At 41.9% G+C, this 20,237-nt stretch overlaps 1 protein-coding gene across 2 annotated transcripts in view; it reads left to right on the plus strand.

The window, feature by feature from the left end:
• The window catches only part of ANO8 (anoctamin 8), a 92,756-nt gene that overhangs the window by 38,908 nt on the left and 33,611 nt on the right, over positions 1 to 20,237 (plus strand). For both annotated transcript variants that reach the window (XM_075825512.1, XM_075825514.1), the window contains exons 2-4: positions 16,627 to 16,737; positions 18,095 to 18,227; positions 19,715 to 19,853. In XM_075825512.1, coding sequence (XP_075681627.1) covers positions 16,627 to 16,737; positions 18,095 to 18,227; positions 19,715 to 19,853 — 383 coding nt within the window. The remainder of the gene's footprint in view (positions 1 to 16,626; positions 16,738 to 18,094; positions 18,228 to 19,714; positions 19,854 to 20,237) is intronic.

The raw sequence follows: 20,237 nt of genomic DNA on the forward strand, positions 1-20,237 counted from the left end.
CATAGACTTTACTAAGGTAAACTCCCTTTATTAAAGTCTTTTATAAATGTAATTTTCGGCTTTATTCACGGTTATAGAAAATACCTTTTTAAAGTGCTGAAAATTTTCCCTTTTATTACATTCTACCTGCATCATGCACAGTATGCAAATGAATGAAGCAAAAAGAGGAGCAGGCTCATTGGGCATATTTATCTTGTAAACACTAAAGGCCCTATTACATCGGCTGATTTTGGCCGGTGCAGCGAGCGTCGATCAATGAGTCAGCTCATTGATCGGCGCTCGTTTGTTCCTTTCCCAAGGAGCTATGTATGGGAACTGGCGGTCGTTACTCCGATCGCTCGTCCCCATACATTATTATCATCCCTTGGTTGAACTTGATCGACGTGTCTTTTTTTCAACCGTACCTACTATACAATCATGTCGGCAGCGTGTCTCCCTGTGCTGCCGACAATGATAATATTTTTCTTTTTTAAATTGATACGATCAAAAAACAAGGGGGCACTCCCTCCGTCTGGAGAAAAAAAGGTTCAACCTGCAGAGGCGACAAGCCTTCTTTACTGTGAGAACTGTGAATCTATGGAATAGCCTACCGCAGGAGCTGGTCACAGCAGGGACAGTAGATGGCTTTAAGAAAGGCTTAGATAATTTCCTAGAACAAAACAATATTAGCTCCTATGTGTAGAAATTTTTCCTTCCCTTTTCCCTTCCCTTGGTTGAACTTGATGGACATGTGTCTTTTTTCAGCCGTACTAACTATGTAACTATGTAACTATGATCAGCTGATGAACGAGCATTTGCTCGTTCATCTGCTGATCGCTGTCCTGTTCACACAGGGCAATTATCGGGAACCAGCGTTCCGTGCCCAATAATTGCCCAGTGTAAAACCCCCTTAAGAGGCTCCTTAAAACTGTCCCACGTGACTTGCTGTGACAGAGGTTGAAGTCACAGACCGACTATAGAAATGCATTGAGTGTCACAAAAAAGTCAAATCTCACAAGGTTAATTGTATAAAAGTAAGTAGCAAGCAAGTTCCATGATAAATGTAAGATTATGCACTTGGGGAGGGAAAATACACGTCACCATTACATACTAAATGGGAAAATACAGGGTAAAATTGGCATGGAAAAGGACTTAGGAATTTTAGTTGACAATAAACTTAACCGTAGAAACCAGTGTCAGGCAGCTGCTGCCAAGGCAGATAAGGTCAAGGGGTTCATCAGAGACATAGATGCACATGAAGAGAACATAGTTCTTCCAATTTATAAATCTCTAGTAAGACCACAATTGGATTAACGTGTACTGTTTTTGGCACCAGTAAACAAGAAAGACATAGCAGAGCTTGAATGGGTGTACTACAGTACCCAGAACAATAGGGTAATTTAGTTAAGTTTAGACAAAAGTCAGGTAAGGGGTGACCTAATAACTGTATAAATAGTTTTAAAGGTCAATATAGAGATCTCTCTCATGATCTATTTATAGCCAGGATTGTAACTATAACAAGGGGGCATCCTCTACGTCTAGAGGAAAGAAGCTTTCTACACAAACATTAAAGAGAGTTCTTTACTGTAAGAGCAGTGAGACTATGGAACTTTCTGCCAGAGGAAGTTGTTATGGTGATTTCACTGAACTAGTTAAAGAGGCCTAGATGCCTTTCTTGAGTGTCACAATATCCCAAGTTATATGTACTAATTACTGGAAATGGGTCGTTGATCCAGGGATTTATTCCATATTGCCATATTGGAGTCAGGAAGGAATTGGCTTTTGCCTTATGGAGGTGTTGCCTTCCTCTGCATCAACATTGCAGAATAATAGGCTGAACTGGATGGACAAAAATATATTTTTTGGATGTGGAGCACGCGTTTGGCTTGTTTTATAACCATCTTAAAGGGGTGTCTGCTTTGGACAAGTCCTTTTTGATAGAAGGGTTCCCCTGACAATAAGCCTGCTGCTGGAAATGCTTGAGTATGCAGTTGCAATGTGTTGGCTGTTTGTATGCGCCTAACAACATTTTCATTTACTCATCCACATATCCAGAAAAGCATTCTGGGTAGTTTCTTGTTGACAGATAGTGGATGTCAACTAAAAATGACTAACTTAATGTGATGGACTTTGGTCATCTGACCTGTAAAGCTGTCTGAAAAGATCTCGCCATCAGAAGCCGCATCGTTGTCGGTGACTTTGAGCAAGTACAATGTCTGCTTTTCCTGTGCACAACCGTTATCTTTATCATGAGTCTTTTTGGTTAACAATTATGCACAAAATAATACTTTGCAAACATAAAAAAATATGTTTAACTTTTTCAGTCATAAGATTGTTATTCTTTGTCTGTTTTTCGGAAGTTATGGACTATACATATAGGCTAAAACTGGGAAATATATCAAAATGGCTTGTATTAATAAATTGCACAACACTTGTGGCTAGAAAATCTATGTTTTCCTCTAACTTTTCCCTTTTATTTCACCAATTTTTTTTTATTCTGTAAAGGAAATGGTATTTTTCACATGATAAAGAACATTAAAATATATATGCTAAATTTCCTAAAGATTGTAAATTGCAGAAAAACCTGTATGGCTTTATCAAGAAAAATGCGCCCATATCCTACCTCTAAGACTCCATGCACACGAACTTATTTTTGCGGCCGCAATTTACCAACAAATCTACGGGTGAATTGCGGCCCCATTCATTTCAATGGGCCCATGCACACGACTGCGGTTTCCACGGTCCGTGCATTGCCCGAGGAGCCTGGACCGCAAAAAGATAGGACATGTCATATTACAGCCGCATTTTGCAGTCCAGGCTCATTGAAATTAATGCACATGGCCATCACTACAGTTGTGTGCATGAGGCCTTAGGTTTCATTCACATCTGCGTCCGGGTCCCATTCTGAAATTCCGTTATCAGTTTTCCGTCAGATCGGGACCCTGACTGAAACAAACTAGGTTTCCTTTTACATCACCATTTATTGCAATAGTGACTGATCCGGTGCCAATGGTTTCCGTTCGTCTCAGTTGTGCAGTGATTTGCGCAACAACTGTAAAACTATGAATGAAAACAAAAGCACCACGTGCTTTTCTGTTTACAAACATCCAAACGGAGTGTCATAATGGCGGTTGCACGAAAATCACGCAGCCGCGCATCATACGGGGCTGACACACGGAGCTGTTAAGTACCTTGCAAAACGCACACGCTTGTGTGAATCCGGCCTGATAGTAATTAACGCCATCATGTACCGCACACATTAACCCAATGTTGTCCATTATGACGGTGAGAAACATGATGGGGTTAATTATTAATGTGAGGCACATGGAGGTTCAAAGTGCCTCACACCAGAAAATGGAAGAACTTTTTTTTAATTATTGTTGGCAAAGTATCATTTTGGTATTGAGAATCGCAATACTACACAAAATATCTATATCGAAGTCTAAATTCTGATATGGTGACAACCCTACTTTAGAATGCATTTCCCTATCCAAGTGATTCGAAGATTGTTTTTTCATGACACACGCTACTTTATGTTGGTGGTAAATTTTTGGCACTATGCTTTGCGTTTGTTCATTAAAAAAATCTAAATTTCAATTATTCTGCTTGTAAGACAAGTCATACCACATTTCCCATATGTCTACTTTGTTTGCATCATTTTTTGAACATAAATTTTTTTTTTCTAGGACATTACAAGGCTTATAACTTTAGCAGCAATTTCTCACATTTTCAAGAACATTTCCAAAACCTATTTTTTAGGGACCAGTTACGTTCAGACCTGGCATTGAGGGACCTATATAATAGAAAATATAAATGACACCATTTTAGAAACGGCATCCTCCAAATTCCTTAAAATTGTATTTAGAAACTTTGTTAACCCTTTAGGTGTTCCACAGGAATTAGGCGAAGTTCACACTACCGTTACTATTCGTTTACCTCTCTTCCATCAGAGAAAGGGAGGATCGATACATTAAATGGAAAGTAACGGTTCCGTTAGAATTACCATTGATTTCAATTGTAATTCTTTTGTATCAATTGCTTTCCGTTTGTCTCTGTTCGCTAGGTTTTCTTTTTTTGAACGGAAACAAAAGTGCAGTCGCAAGAACTTTTGTTTCCGTTCAAAGAAACGGGAACCTAGCGAACGGAAACAAACGGATACAAAAGAATTACCATTGAAATCAATGGTAATTCTAACGGAACCTTTGCTTTCCGTTTAATATATCGATCCTCTCTTCCTCTGACGGAAGAGGGAGAAACTGATAGTAACGCCAGTGTGAAAGAAGCCTTAAAGCAACATGTAGGTGAAATTTTAAAATTTAATTTTTTTGCAGATTTTCCATTTGTATTCAGTTTTTTTGTGCATCAAAGCAAGAGTTAACAACAAAGCAAACCTCAATATTTATTACCCTAATTCTGCAGTTTGTATAAATACCCCATATGTGGCCCTAGTACGCCAGTTGACTCAAACACAGTCCTCCAAATTCAAGGAGCACCTTATGTATTTTATTAGGATGTTTTTAGGCACCATGTCACATTTGTTGGGCTCCTAAAGTACCAGTACAAAGAAAAGTTCCATAGGTGTTATATAGAAGTTACCGTACAAATGAGATTTTACCGTACCGAGAGTTGCTGTACAAATTTCATTTTTTTTTTTCAAATAAAACGTCGCTTTTGTCCCAAATTTTTCATTTTCACAAGGGGTAATGGCACCCTAAAATTTGTTACATAATTTCTCCTGAACTCGGAAATACCCCATATATGGTCGTGAACTGCTGTATGGGCACATGGCGGGGTTCAGAAGGGACAGAGCGCAGTTTGGCTTTTGGTGGCAAGATTTTGCTGGACTGGTTTTCAGAGACTGTGTCGCATTCGTTGAGCCCCTAAAGTACCAGTACAATTGAAATCCACAAAAAGTGACCCCATTTTGGAAAATACACCCCTCAAAGAATTTATCTAGGGGTATAACTATCGTTTTGACACCACAGGTGTTATATAAAAGTTATTAACCCTGGGCGATGAAAATGGGAAATGCAATTTTTCCACTAAAAAGTCTCCACAATTTGTTACGCAACTTCTCCTGAACACGGAAATACCCCACATGTGGTTGTAAACTGCTGTATTGGCACACGGGAGGCTCTTTGGCTTTTCGAGCACAGATCTTGCTGAAATGGTTTTAGGCCGCCGTGTTGCATTTGCAGAGCCCCTGAGGGATTAATACAGTGGAAACCTCCAAAAATTATGCTATTTTGGAATCTACACCCATAAAGAAATTAATCCAGTGGCCTAGTAAACAGGTGTTTGTTATAAATGGTCCATGAAAAATCTAATTTTCTCCAATAATTTGTGGTTTTAGTCCCAATTTTTTCCCTAAGGTGAAATTGTGTACAAACTTTTGGCGTGCTTTTTCTCCTGAGTACGGCAACACCCCATATGTGGACGTAAACTGGTGTTTAGGCACATAGTAGGGCTCAGGAGAGAGAGCACTTTGCATTATTTGAGGCCTACTTGTTACGGTCTGTGGGTATGTGGACCCACTAGGCCGCATCGCCGTAGCGGGGGAGGCAGCTGGCTAAACAGAGCACCCAAGCAATACAAAGTCCAGCACAAGGGTACCTGAATAGTCCAGACAGTGGCAGAGGCTTTAGCACGGATAGAGGTGGGTGCAGCAGGTTGCGCCAGACGTGGCGGACGACAGCAGGTGCAGTAGGTTGCGCCAGACGTGGCTGATGACAACAGGAGCAGCAGGACATGACTCCAACCACTAACAGGCTCAGGAACAATAACACAGCACGGGATACAGGTAGCAGGGCAAAGGAACAACGGGAACCGGGTAAACGCTAAGGGACCGTTTGCAAAGACTAACATGGGAATACTAACAACGCTCAGGCAATGAGCAAAGTGCAGGGCCCTTATAGTCCAGGGTGATCATGGGCTAATTAATGATGATTCCCATGTGCGCTGGCCCTCTAAGGCTGGGCACAAGCATGCGCGCGCACCCTACGGGATACAGTGGACCAGAGCAGAAGTGAGCTCTGGAATCTCCTGGGGAGGAGATGCGGGCTAGCGCTCCCAGATCCATGGATGTGGCCGGCGGCTGGTGAGTAATCCCGACGGTTGGCGGCCATGGACGCTACACTACTATGATGGTATTTATCACATTGTGCCACGAGAACAGAAGATTTGAGGTGTCAAAATATTATAAACACCACAGAAGTAACACAATTTTGGGGACTACACAACTCAAGAAATTCATCTAGGCTTATAATGAGAATTGTTCGTATGTGATGGACACCTCTCATGATCGTCATCTAGACGGGTATAGTGAGAATTATTGGTTGTGAAGTGGCCAGCCTGGAAGTCCCGCACTGCAGGGAGGTGGAATTGCAGGTCCCACTGCCAACCTACCGACCATTCCGTAAAATGCAGCTCAGAAAATAAATGTATTTAAAAACCTCTATTAACCAGCTTTACAACAACGGTGAGAGAGACACTTCCTCCAATACTATTCCAGCTGCCTACAGGGTATAGTGTACTGGGTATAGCGAGAATATTTAGCTTTTTTTGGGGGTTTTACTAAAATTACAATGAGCAAAGGGGCTTGTCAGTGGAAAAAAATGTTTATGGCCAATATTTGAGATAGAAGGGTGGATGATGAATTAAAAAAAAATAATTAAAATTAAAAATCTAAAAAAGTGTGGTAAATTTTAAAACAATGAAGACCTAATCCGGGGTTTCGTGGGGCATGTTTCGGACATATGTCTTGTGTCCTTCCTGATGCCTTGTTTTGAGAAAACACGACACCTTTGATTAAATTTTGGCCGGGAACAATCCTGCTGACATTGCTGCTAGATGTACTGGCCTCCGTTTCCTGGTCCGCAAATAACAGGGATTTGATTACCCTTTCCTGAAATTGTAGGAACTCACCTACTGCCAACATATCTGTACAAAACATAGGCATTGTATAGTGCTATTTGTGGCAGGTGGACAGACTGCTTTTTATACCATACCTGTAAAGCATCTGCCAGGCACAGCTTCTGTGTCAACGCCCATAGGTAATCAGTCTGCACCTGCTTCTATGTCTGTGAGACTGACTCCATCTTCCACCACTCAGGATGGCAGGCTTAGGAGTGGGAGAGCCTATCACAGCCTGGCCAGACGGAGCTAGCTCCCGCCCTCGGTCTATTTATACCTGCCTTTCCTGTTCCTCCTTGCTTGTGATTCTTCTCGTTTGGTTTCCTGGCCCTGCTGCAGCTTCTGAACTATTTGACCCTGCTTCATATTGACCCTGGCTTACTGACTACTCTCCTGCTCTGCGTTTGGTACCTCGTACACTCCTGGTTTGACTCGGCTCGTTCACCACTCTTGTTGCTCTCTGTGTTGCCGTGGGCAACTGCCCCATTTCCCTTTGCTTCTGTGTACCCTTGTCTGTTTGTCTGTCGTGCACTTATTGAGCGTAGGGACCGTCGCCCAGTTGTACCCCGTCGCCTAGGGCGGGTCGTTGCAAGTAGGCAATGACTGAGTGGCGGGTAGATTAGGGCTCACTTGTCTTTGTTTCCCTACCCCCATCATTACAATACCTTTGTTTTGCGCATGGAGCTTGATGACTTGATCCGAAAGATGAACGCCACCCATAAATTTATTCTACTCCTGTACGTACAGGGGTTTGCGAGGACACATCGGCACCAGAGGCTACATTTGATTCTGCAGCAGCATCGGCGTTTGCAGGTAAGTCGATGTAGCTACTTACCTGCAAACGCTGATGCTGCTGCAGAATCAACTGTAGCCTCTGGTGCCGATGTGTCCTCGCTCGTCCGACACGATGCAGGACCTGGGGCAGGAAGTGAGTGACGTCACAGCGTGATCTCTCGAGAACACGCTGTGTGTCTGCACTACCAGAAGCTGGGCGTTGTGAAGAGAAGTGGATGACACTTCTATTCACAACGTCCAGCTAGTAAAAGAAGTAAAAACTTTAAACACGCCCAGTTGTACTTTAGAAAGCCTCATTTACATAAATATCAAAATGGTCATAACTTGGCCAAAAATGCTTGTTTTAAAAAAAACAAAAAACGTTACTCTTATCTACATTGCAGCGGCGATCTGCTGCAATAGTAGATAGGGGTTGCAAAATCTGGTGACAGAGCCTCTTTAACCCCTTCCCGCTCCTTGACGTACTATTACGTCATGGCAGCTGTATCGTTCGCGCTCCATGCCGTAATAGTACGTCTCGGGAGTAACGGCCGTTTCGGCCGTCCTCCCGACACATACAGGAGCTGTGACGCTGCTGTCTTGTTCAGCAGCTGTCACAGCTCCTACAGCGGGGACCGATCGCTGTGTCCCCGCTGATTAACCCCTTAAAAGCCGCGTTCTATAGAGATCGCGGCTTTTTAGGGGTTAAGCTGCCATCGCCGGCCTGCTACGCGATAGCGGCCGGCGATGGTGACTATGGCAACCGGACACCAAACAATGGCGTCCGGCTATGCCATAGACGGAAGCCTAGTGGGTCCTGACAACGTCAGGACCCACTATGCTTGCTGTCAGTGAGTAGCTGACAGTTCTAATACACTGCACTACGCATGTAGTGCAGTGTATTAGAATAGCGATCAGGGCCTCCTGCCCTCATGTCCCCTAGTGGGACAAAGTAATAAAGTAAAAAAAAAGTTAAAAAAAGATGTGTAAAAATAAGAAAATAAAAGTTTTAAAAGTAATAAAAGTAAAAGTCCCACTTTTTCCCTTATCAGGCCTTTATTATTAATAAAAATATATAAACAAACAAATAAACTATACATAATTGGTATCGCCGCGTCCGTAACGGCCTGAACTACAAAATTATTTTGTTATTTATCCCGCACGGTGAACGCCGTAAAAAAAAATATTAATAAACCGTACCACAATCACAATTGTTTGGTCACTTCACCTCCCAAAAAATGGAATAAAAAGAGATCAAAAAGTCGCATGTACCTAAAAATGGTACTGATGGAAACTACAGTTCGTTACGCAAAAAATAAGTCCTCGCACGGCTTTATTGATTGAAAAATAAAAACGTTATGGCTCTTAGAATAAGGTAACACAAAAAGTGAATGATTGTTTACAAAACGTATTTTATTGTGCAAACGCCATAAGACATAAAAAAAAACTATAAACATCTGGTATCGCCGTAATCGTATCGCCCCGCAGAATAAAGTGAATGTGTCATTTATAGCGCACGGTGAACGCTGTAAAAAAAAAAGTATACAAAAACAATAGTAGAATTGCTGTTTTTTAGTCACCACGCCACCTAAAAATGGAATAAAAACTGATCAAAAAGCCGCATGCACCCCAAGAAAACTACAATGGATTCCTCAAGGGGTCTAGTTTCCAAATTGGGGTCACTTTTGGGGGGTTTCCAATGTTTTGGCACCACAAGACCTCTTCAAACCGGACATGGTGCCTAATAAAAAAGAGGGCTCAAAATCCGCTAGGTGCTCCTTTGCTTCGGAGGCCGGTGCTTCAGTCCATTACCGCCCGAGGGCCACATGTGGGATATTTCTCTAAACTGCAGAATCTGGGCAATAAGTATTGAGTTGCGTTTCTCTGATAAATCCTTTTGTGTTATAAAAAAAATGGTATAAAAAGAGTAAATGTCACCTCTACTTTGCTCTAAATTTCTGTGAAACACCTAAAGGGTTCATAAACTTTCTAAATGCTGTTGTGAATACTTTGAGGGGTCTAGTTTCTAAAATGGGGTGTTTGATAGGGGTTTCTAATATATGGGCCCCTCAAAGCAACTTCAGAAATGAACTGGAACCTAAAAAAATAAATAAATGAGGCAATACTTCGCTTCTTCCATTATACTGATAATGAGCCGTGCCCACCCCGAGATGACCCCAGTTTTGACCGTTTGTATAAACGGAGACCCCTATTAGACCGTTCCAGTGCCCGGTTTTCCCAAGCATACACCCCCGAGAAGTGTATTTCTATTGATGAGTCCCTGGTACATTTTAAAGGGAGGGTTCAATTCCGCCAGTACCTGCCAGGTAAGAGGGCAAGGTATGGCGTGAAGATGTATAAGCTGCGAGAGTGCATCAGGGTATACCTACAGGTTTAGGATATATGAAGGAAAGGCCACCCCCAAACCAGACTGCATCCTGGACTACAATAGGTACATGGGAGGGATGGACTTGTCAAATCAAGTCCTGAAGCCCTACAGCGCCATGCGGTGAGGTATAAGAAGCTGGCCGGGCACATCATACAGATGGCTTTGTACAATGCGTATGTGCTACGTCGATGTGCAGGCCAGAGGGGAACTTTCCTGGAATTTCAAGATCTAATCTTTAGGGACCAGGAAGGGGGGGCGCATCGTACCAGGGCAACACTTTCCAGGAGAAGGTCCCCAAACCGGTGGAAAGGGAAAGAGTCAAAAGAGGTGCAGAGTCTGCTATAAGAGGGGGATAAGGAAGAACACAATATACCAATGTGACACGTGTCCCGAAAAACCAGGGCTCTGTATAAAAGATTGTTTTAAAATGTATCATACATCCCTTGATTTTCAATTTACCCTGATGCACTCCGCACAGCTTACCCCCCTCATCTTTCCCTTCTGAGCCCTGCCGTATGCCCAGGCAGCTGATAACAGCCACATGTAGGGTATTGTCGTACCCAGGAGAACCCACATTACAATTTAAGGGGTGTATATCTCCGGTGGCGCATGCTGGGCACACTATATTGGACACTGAAATGGCATATACATATATAAAATTGCAAATCTCACACTGCACCATCTGCTGCGCATTATCTTTTACACAGTACCTGTGGGGTCAAAATGCTCACTACACCTCTAGATGAATGTCTTAAGGGGTGTAGTTTTTAAAATGGGGTCACTTCTCGGGGGTTTCAACTGTACTGGTACCTCAGGGGCTTCTGCACACATGACTTAGCACCAGAAAAGCTCCAGTAGGCCAAATGGTGGTCCTTTCCTTCTGAGCCCTCCCATGGGCCCAAAGGGCAGTTTATCACCACAAATGGGGTATTGCCGCACTAAGGACAAATTGGGCAACAAAATGGGGTATGTTGTTCCTTGTGAAAATAAGAAATTTTGATCACAAATGACATCTTATTGGAAAAAATATAATTTTTTTCATTTCACAGCCCAATTCAAATAGGTGCTGTGAAAAAACTGTGCGGTCAAAATGATAACAAAAACCATAAATGAATTCCTTGAGGGGTGTAGTTTCCAAAATGGGGTCACTTCTGGTGGGTTTCCATTGCTTTGATACCTCTGGGGCTCTGCAAATGCAACATGGCACCCGAAAACCAATCCAGCAAAATCTGGACTCCAACAAACACATAGCGCTCCTTTCCTTCTGAGCCCTCCCATGGGCCCAAACGGCAGTTTATCACCACAAATGGGGTATTGCCGCACTAAGGACAAATTGGGCAACAAAATGGGGTATGTTGTTCCCTGTGAAAATAAGAAAATTTGATCAAAAATGACATTTTATTGGAAAAAATATCATTTTTTTCATTTCACAGCCCAATTCAAATAGGTGCTGTGAAAAAACTGTGCGGTCAAAATAACAAAAACCATAAATGAATTCCTTGAGGGGTGTAATTTCCAAAATGGGGTCACTTCTGGTGGGTTTCCATTGTTTTGATACCTCAACGCCTCTTCAAACCTGGCATGCTGCCTAAAATATATTCTAATAAAAAAGAGGCCTCAAAATGCACTAGGTGCTTCTTTGCTTCTAGGGCTTGTGTTTTAGTCCACGAGCGCAGTAGGGCCACATGTGGGACATTTCTAAAAACTGCAGAATCTGGACAATACATATTTAGTAGTGTTTCTCTGGTAAAACCTTCTCTGTTACTAAAAAAAAATTGAATAAAATTGAAATTCAGCAGAAAAAATGAAATTTGCAAATTTAATTTCCACTTTGCTTTAATTCCTGTGAAATGCCTGAAGGGTTAAAAAACTTTCTATATGCTGTTTTGAATACTTTGAGGGGTCTAGTTTTTAAAATGGGGTGTTTTATGGGGGTTTCTAACACATAGTCCCCTCAAATCCACTTCAGAACTGAACTGGCACCTTCAAAAAAAGGCTTTTGAAATTTTCTTAAGAATATGAGAAATTGCTGTTTATGTTCTAAGCCTTGTAACGTCCAAGAAAAATAAAAGAATGTTCAAAAAACGATGCCAATCAAAAGTAGACATATGGGAAATGTGAACTAGTAACTATTTTGGGTGGTATAACCGTCTGTTTTTCAAGCAGATGCATTTAAATTCTGAAAAATGCTATTTTTTGTAAATTTTCTCAAAATTTTGCAATTTTTCACAAATAAAGACTGAATATATCGACCAAATTTTACCACGAACATGAAGCCCAAAGTGTCACGAGAAAACAATCTCAGAATCGCTTGGATAGGTTTAAGCATTCCGACGTTATTACCACATAAAGTGAAATATGTCAGATTTGAAAAATGGGCTCTGAGCCTTAAGGCCCAAACTAGGCTGCGTCCTTAAGGGGTTAAGCAGTGTATGCACAAGGTTCCACACAATCTTCCCACTAACTCCTAGGAAGGGAGGGCATTCAGGGGGATCAATTATAGAGTCCTATCCCTCATAAACTCTGAAGCGATGGGTTTACCCGGTGGCACACTCACAGATTTTCTATAATTTAATACTGTACCGGGCACTATTGTTTGGTAAGTACTTCCTAAACCTGAGCCTTCCCTTTAAAACAAACAATGGATTCATCCACCGCAATATAGGGTATAATTTTGGGAAAATGTATTTTCAATTATTGGCCTTATTCTGAAGAGCCGGCAAAAAAATTTGGGGCATCTAGTGGTGGGCAGCGACAATTGTCCTTAAAATGCATTTAGGTAGAGAGGGGTGCTATATAATATAGCGGGGGACCACTAATCTCTAATAGTGGGCTTTTTTATAATGGCAAAACTTAAAAATATGCCCCAAAATGTACGCATCTCTGCTGCATTTGTTGGAGTCAGGGTTTTGGGAAATTGAGCAGCATAAACGTTCGTCTGCTAAACCGTAAAATTGTGCATGCCTCACCATCGGTGCAAAGCCTTTGGGCCATATTTAGTATTTCTAACATATATACAGTCCAAATACAGATGAAGACAGCACTCCAACAAATTCAGAAAATCAGGCCATGTGCTCGTCACCGGGGGATGAATCAATTCCCCATTTTAGTTTGCAGTAACGGCACCAGTACTTCAAGGTAGATGAAAAGAGGGTGGATTTATTCACCTCAAGACAGCGACCTTTCGGTTCAACAGGAACCTTTCTCAAGCTATCACAAACTGAACATAGTGCCAAGCATAAATAGAAGGAGCATACATTGATCAGCAATAAAACCATCAAACGTACAGTTGAATTTCAGGAGACCTATGATGGCCTATAGAAGAGGTAAAACTTAAAAAATAGTGTGGTTTAAGACCCTGCTGTATCGCCAGCTTTATTTTAACTTTTTAGCTCCATTGACACGGCGTCTGGCTCTGTCAAGCTCCGGGACACATGTGAGCTTGATAGAGCAGGAGATGCCGTCAAAACAATCCTCCCTCACTGTTATTGGCCGGTCAGTACAGACTGGCCAATCACACCGCTAAGCAGTCACGGGACCTTTCGGATTGGTCCCGTGCCGACATCTCCTACCCGGCAACTCTGCTTTAGAGCCGAGTTGCCGGTTCTGTCCAACTCTTGCTTGACATAGTGACTGTTTAAAGTACTGACGTGCCTGGTACGTCCGTTTGCACTAAGTCACTTGCAATCCTGACGTACCAGGCACGTCATTTTGTGGGAAGGGGTTAAGTCGTGTTTAGATTCAACAGGTCTGGTAGTAATCCTGAAGAATGTCTAACATACAACATGTGTCACTGTGATTAATTTGGCACAGTTTCTATCCTAGTTTGTATCCTGCCTAATTTTAGATATTAACAAATGTCTTTCAATGTGTCCGAACACTATACATTTTACCTATGTTCCACGCCTGACTTTGTGGGTAATGATTGTAATGTTTACGCATATTAGGCTTGACCTAGAACCAGTGGCAAAGGAGCAAGTTAGCTGCTGAATTCCAGATGAGAATCGATGCACATTCTTTTGGGTTGTCTGCCACCCTTTTTAATTGAGATAGGAACATTGTGACTGTTAATGGGCGAGATGTGCCTCGCAACTGCGTGCTTTATTCAGAACATAAAAAATATTTCTACCTTTTTTACATTTCTTTTTTACATTTTGAAATCTAAAACTAAATTCAACCTAAATGAGCTGGGTATGATTTGTGTGCTGGAGATATGCCATGACGCCCTCTCATATTGATATAGTTGTCAGCCTGACGAGAATCGCTGATCACAGCCAAAGCAGCGAAGGTGTAACGTGACTCCTGAATACATATGAGCCCTAACACTGGTATATAGTTCAAATGTCAGGTTTTGCGCGTTAAGATCATTTTAATGATGTAGTTAATTAGTTTTGCTATCAATTAGACTTGTTTTGGTGAATAGTACATCATCACTCATTCATGAGTCGTTTCCAGGGTCTGTAAATAATACTTTACCTGTGGGTGCCAATTAGGATTATTGGCTAATACGGAAGGAATACTAAGGGATAATACTTTTGGATTGATACTTGACTGGCATTCAGATTGTGAATCAGAGCTGAGATTAACTGTTCAACTGCTGAGAAAGCGCTGGACGTCCTACGCTATATATAACCAGCATCTTCTTGAGTAGCACTATCAAGTTCCAGTGACCTTTTGCGCTGTTCATATATCATTCCTGCTTACAGTTTTCCAGGTTCTGTTCTTGGGATAACTGTATGAAGCGAATATTGATTATATGCAGTTTTAGAGTCATTTATTAAAGAGTAAATGTACTTTAGATATGTCATAAAGAGCTATCAGAAGTTTTGGGGGTCCAGGTGTTGAGACTGATCGGCGCTCCTTGTTAGTCTGGAGGCTGAGCGCTTAGGCACCTTCATTTCAGTGACGTTGGGGATCTTGGCACTTAGACCCCAACTGATCAAAGCTTCTGATATGTCTCTCTGACATATCAAGAGTTTTTTTTAAAGTTCTCTTTAATTCCACCTGTCTAAAGTTCTGATATTGTCATGTTGAGCTGGGATATTAGAGCTAACCGCACTAAAAAGGTTAAACTTTTTACAATATGGCGAAATAATAGTTATGAGTCCACTGTATCCATGCGGAGAGCGCTCCACCCAACCCCTTACCATTGATTGATGCTGTATATGTTCTAGTATCCGGAGTGGCTGTCAGTCCAGTGGAAAGGAGAGCCCTACTGGTGACCTTGCTCCATATACTTGAGTAATCCTATTTAAGACCAGGTAGTGTTATCTTGTATCACCTCTGGTGAAGCCGTCATTGGGAGCAACGATAGGCATGGTGCCTTTTAATCCCCACGCGCTAACGTGTTATACTTCAACATTTTTATTTTTTAGTACGCTGTGGGTATTTTCTTGTATTTCACATTATGCTGTTCACCGTATTCACCTTTTAGGTTGGGTTAACAGAGTTTTTTGCAGGAGGAAAATCTGCCTCAAAATTCAGTTTGGAATTTAGAGGCAGATTTTGCTTTGCCTGCACGCCGATTTTCGTGGCGTTTTTCGCCCGCGGGCAAAAAACGCCGCGAAATATGCTTTCTCTGCCTCCCATTTAGGGGTCAGAGGCGTAAACGCCCGAAGATAGGGTATGTCCCTTCTTTTTCCTGCGAGCCGGTTTTTCCTGCTCGGGGGGGAAAAAACCGCCTCCCATTGAAATCAAAGGGAGGCATTTGCTGTCGTTTTTTGGCGCATTTTCCGTAGCGGCTTCCGCGTCAAAAAACTCAGCGTGAACTCCGCCTTATGTTATTGTTTGCACATATTTTGTTTATTTGTGGGGTTACAACCGATTTTATGATCTGTAATATTTTTCTGTACAAAATATTGGATTGCCTATGGGGGGGGGTTCACTTATCATAATGGACCTAGACTTATGTATTTTCAAATGTTTGTTTTTTTAATTGGTCTTTGTCATGAATTAGGACTTCTGTTCATTACATGATATTTTCAAGTGCCTTCTTTTACGATGCCCGCTTTTGCGGTCTAGCAGCCCAGCGGACTTGTCACTAATTAGGTGCTGTATGGTGGTGTCTGTTGCTGTAGTGCTGCACTTGTGGGGGGACGTGGCCCAGAGCCAAGGAGGCTTGGCACGGTCTGAAGGCATGGGTGCTTTTGGGCCGCTGGGTTGCTCCCTCTGCAGGAGCGGTGCTGCGGTGGTGGTAGCCGCCATGCGGTGCTGCAACCGCTAGAGTAGGGACCCACTTTAAAGAGGTCGCCGTGAAGTGGCAAGTGGGCTTATACAGTTTGATCAAAATGTTTACAAAAGAACCTCATGTTCATGTTTCTAAATTATGCCTAACGGCTCAGATCAACGTACATACTGTGGATTGTGCGGTCCATGTCTAGTTTCTCACAATGCTGACTAATTAGGGTATATTCATACTTGGAGGTTTTGATTTATATTTTGTTCAGGATTTTAAAAGCCAAAACCAGGTGTGGACGCTAATATGCTGCCCTTAAATAGGATACCATTACGGTACGGGTTTGCTGTACCATCTGTGAGTTGTATTGATTATTCTGTCTTTCTTGTTCCTATAGATAAGCTTTTCGGAAAGCGCCTTCTGCAAGCTGGCCGATATATCACATCCCACAAGTCCTGGATGAGGACTGTGCCCACCGAAAATTGCGATGTAGTTATGACCTTCCCAGGTAAGTTTGTTTTATTTTATTAATCGTAAGCCCAATGTTACAACTACACTCTGTTCACACTAAAGTTATTCTGCTCTGTTGTGTTTAGAAGAAAAATGAACATTTCCATTAATGGGCCCATTGATTTCGGTGAGATTTTCCTCTTGGCAAATGCCTTTAGTTGGCTACGATTATCCTCCGTTTGGTCATAATTCTTTTTTTGGTGGGCAGAAAGGCACCATACATGATTTTCATAGTAGGCATATTTTCAGCAGAGGTCCTAAAAAGAAGTTTGTGGCACTCTTCAGCAAATGCACCATTTCTAAAGTTCCTGTTCCGTTCATCTGAATGGAGTTGACACCGCAGCAAGCACATGCCTGAATAGATGAATAGAACTGATTTTTTATTCGCAGAAATTACTGCAACAAAATCTGCCGTGTGTGACTGCACCCTATGGCCGGGTTCCCACAGGTCGGATATGTTGCATAAAACTACACGGCGTATCCGACCTAGAACCCACAGCACATTCCGTCTGAATAAAACTCCCCACATTGTGATGCAGTTTTCCAGGTCGAAATTCCAATGCGGAAAGCAGCGCCAGAAGAAAAAGCAAAACATCCATACTTACCCCGGCCGTAGTCATGGTGACGCGTCCCTCTGTTGTTGCGCAGTCCAGCCTCCTAAGATGACGCTGCAGCCCATGTGACCGCTGCAGCAGTCACATGGGATGAAAGGTCATCCGAGGAGGCTGGCCTGGAAGAACAGAAGACAGTGTCGCTATGACAACTCGCAGGTTGTGTTTAAGCTCTTATTTATTTTTATTTTTTTTCTGAGTTCTGTTTTTTCCACGGAATTGCTGCGATTTCACTGCAAAAGTCGCAAAACTTGGCTATTTGTTGTGGGTTTTGGAGCCACATTGAATCCAATGGGAAAAACCCACAACCGATTTAGGCCGGATTACCACGTAGAGTAAATTCTGAGCAGAATTTCCGCAGCGTTTACTCTACGTGGTAACCCGGCCTAATGCCCCTTGCACTCACTGCAGATTTTGTTGCAGAAATTTCTGCAACTGAAAATCTGTTCCATTCATCTGAATGGGGTTGTTTTTGATGAGTATGGATTTCATAGAAATATATCCTTGATCCAATTCTGGTTTTGGCTTGAAAATGCAAACAAAAGCTGCAGCAAATCTGCACTGTGTGAACAAGGCCTTATAGAGCATCTAATAGACGCTGCTACTTAACGGTTTCTGTCCTGGTGAAAAAATTTGCTTCTGGCACAATGGGGACCTATTCTAAATCGTACTATTGGGCTCCATTATTACATGTTATGCCTTATTGTGATCTAATGTTTTTGTCACGGTTTCCTATATTTACAGATACGACTGATGACCATACTCTGCTCTGGCTACTGAATCATGTACGACTTGGCATACCTGAGCTAATAATGCAAATTCGCCATCATCGACATACAAGAATCTATGCCTTCTTTGTCACAGCCACATATGAGAAGTAGGTATCATAATGGAGAGCATGAGAAACCTTTCATTTGTACCACACCTGTTGTATCGGTTGTAGAAGTCAGACAAATACAGGGATAATAAGGTAACATAACTGGCCAGTGTGTGAGATGGTTTTTGCACTGACAACTTTATAATTACAATTTACGCTGTCCAATGTCCAAGATGGGAAAATCCCTTCAAGCAATAAACAGACAATCTATTAGGGCGTGCCATGGCAACCCCTCGGCTACCTGAGCAATCGGACCCCCACCGATATAGAATTTTTCACCTTCAAATTGGAAGCCGCAGGAGGAAGGGAAGGTATTTTTCAACAAACATTCTATTGCAAAGTCCTCAAGAATCAGGGTATGTTCACACGGCCTATCCGTTCAAAATCCTCAAATAAAATTGCTTTAATAGGGTTGTTCAGGATTACATAAACAAGGCTGCTTTCTTCCAAAAACACCACACCTCACTGGGTTGTATGTGGTATTCCATCTCAGCCCTATTCCCTTCATTGAAGCTAAGCTGCAATACCCGACACAACCTATGGACAGGTGTGGTGCTGTTTCTAGAATGAAGCAGCCATATTTTTCTAATCCTGGACAGTTCCTTTAAGCTCTACAGATAATTTTGTGTGCCAAAAGCCCCTCAAATTGAATACCACGGGCAGTAGGCAGTTATCTCCACCTTTTCAACACAATATCAGTTTTTAGCTCCAACAATCTGTGCTGATATCTTAATATATCTTTCAACTCTACACCGAAGCTACACAAAGATCGTCCATATAAATGCCTTTGGTTATATATATATTATGTATGTGTGTGTATATGTATATGTGTGTATATATATATATATATATATATATATATATATATATATATATACATGGATAATTTGAAAGAAGAAAGCAAAGTGTATAACGAGAATTTTAAAAAAAAAGATCTGTACCAAAGTTTTTTTTATTGATGAAGATCTATTAACATGTATCCAATACACTGTACATAAGACAAAAAGCAAGAGAGAGAACACAGAGGGCATAGAGTGACGCAACTCTAAACACTGAAACGGTGGGGAGGCTTTTAAGTTTTTTGCAGTGTTTAGGGTTGTGTCATTCTAGTTTTAGGTTCAACTTTACAGCTATGCAGGTGATTTGGAGCTCTGGATCAGATAAATGGAGCTTAAATTATTATAAAGATCTATTAATAAAATAAGTAAAACAAAAAAAGTACAAATCATTTAATTTAAGTGCAAGGAAGTATATTGACTGCAATAATTCTTCCCTTCTCTCTACAGCCCCCATACCAGCCTCTATACCAGCCTCTTCTCCTCCACACAGCACACACTATTTCCTAATTGGATACATATTTTTTTTAGTCCTTTTGTCCTTACAGTTGACTATTTATATCTAAATTTGTGTCAATTTGCCACAAGTATATACTAATGGAGCAACAACTTCTGTATAGAAATTAAAATGTTTGCTTGGCTTTATTGCAGTCTACTCCGCGGTGCGGAGGAGATTGGACTTCGTAAGCCACTGAAAGCAGAGTTTGGAGGTGGTACCCGTATTTTTTCCTGTGAAGAGGACTACATTTATCAAAATATTGAAAATGAGCTGCATTTTTTCACATCTCAGGTAAAAAAAATGTAGATGTCATTGTGGTGTGTGTGATGGTGTGTAGAACAATAAAATGTAACAAACGCTGCATGGACAAAAGTATTAGGACACACCTCTTAGGCCTCATGCACACGACCGTGTTTTTGAATGCAGATGAATTGCGGACCCATTCATTTCTATGGGCCCATGCACACGATCGTGGTTTCCATGGTCTGTGCTTTGGCCGGGAGCCCGGACCGCAAAAAAATAGGACAAGTCATTTTACCGGCTTCATTCGTGGTCCGGGCTGTTAAAAGTGAATGCTCATCTTGTATGTGCACGGTCTGTGATTGCGGACGGCCCGCGGATGACACTCTGCGGCCATTCGTGCCTGAAATCACGGGCCATGCACACGGCTACGGC

The sequence above is a fragment of the Rhinoderma darwinii genome, chromosome 1 (genome assembly GCF_050947455.1).
Source record: "Rhinoderma darwinii isolate aRhiDar2 chromosome 1, aRhiDar2.hap1, whole genome shotgun sequence".
NCBI lineage: Eukaryota > Metazoa > Chordata > Amphibia > Anura > Rhinodermatidae > Rhinoderma > Rhinoderma darwinii.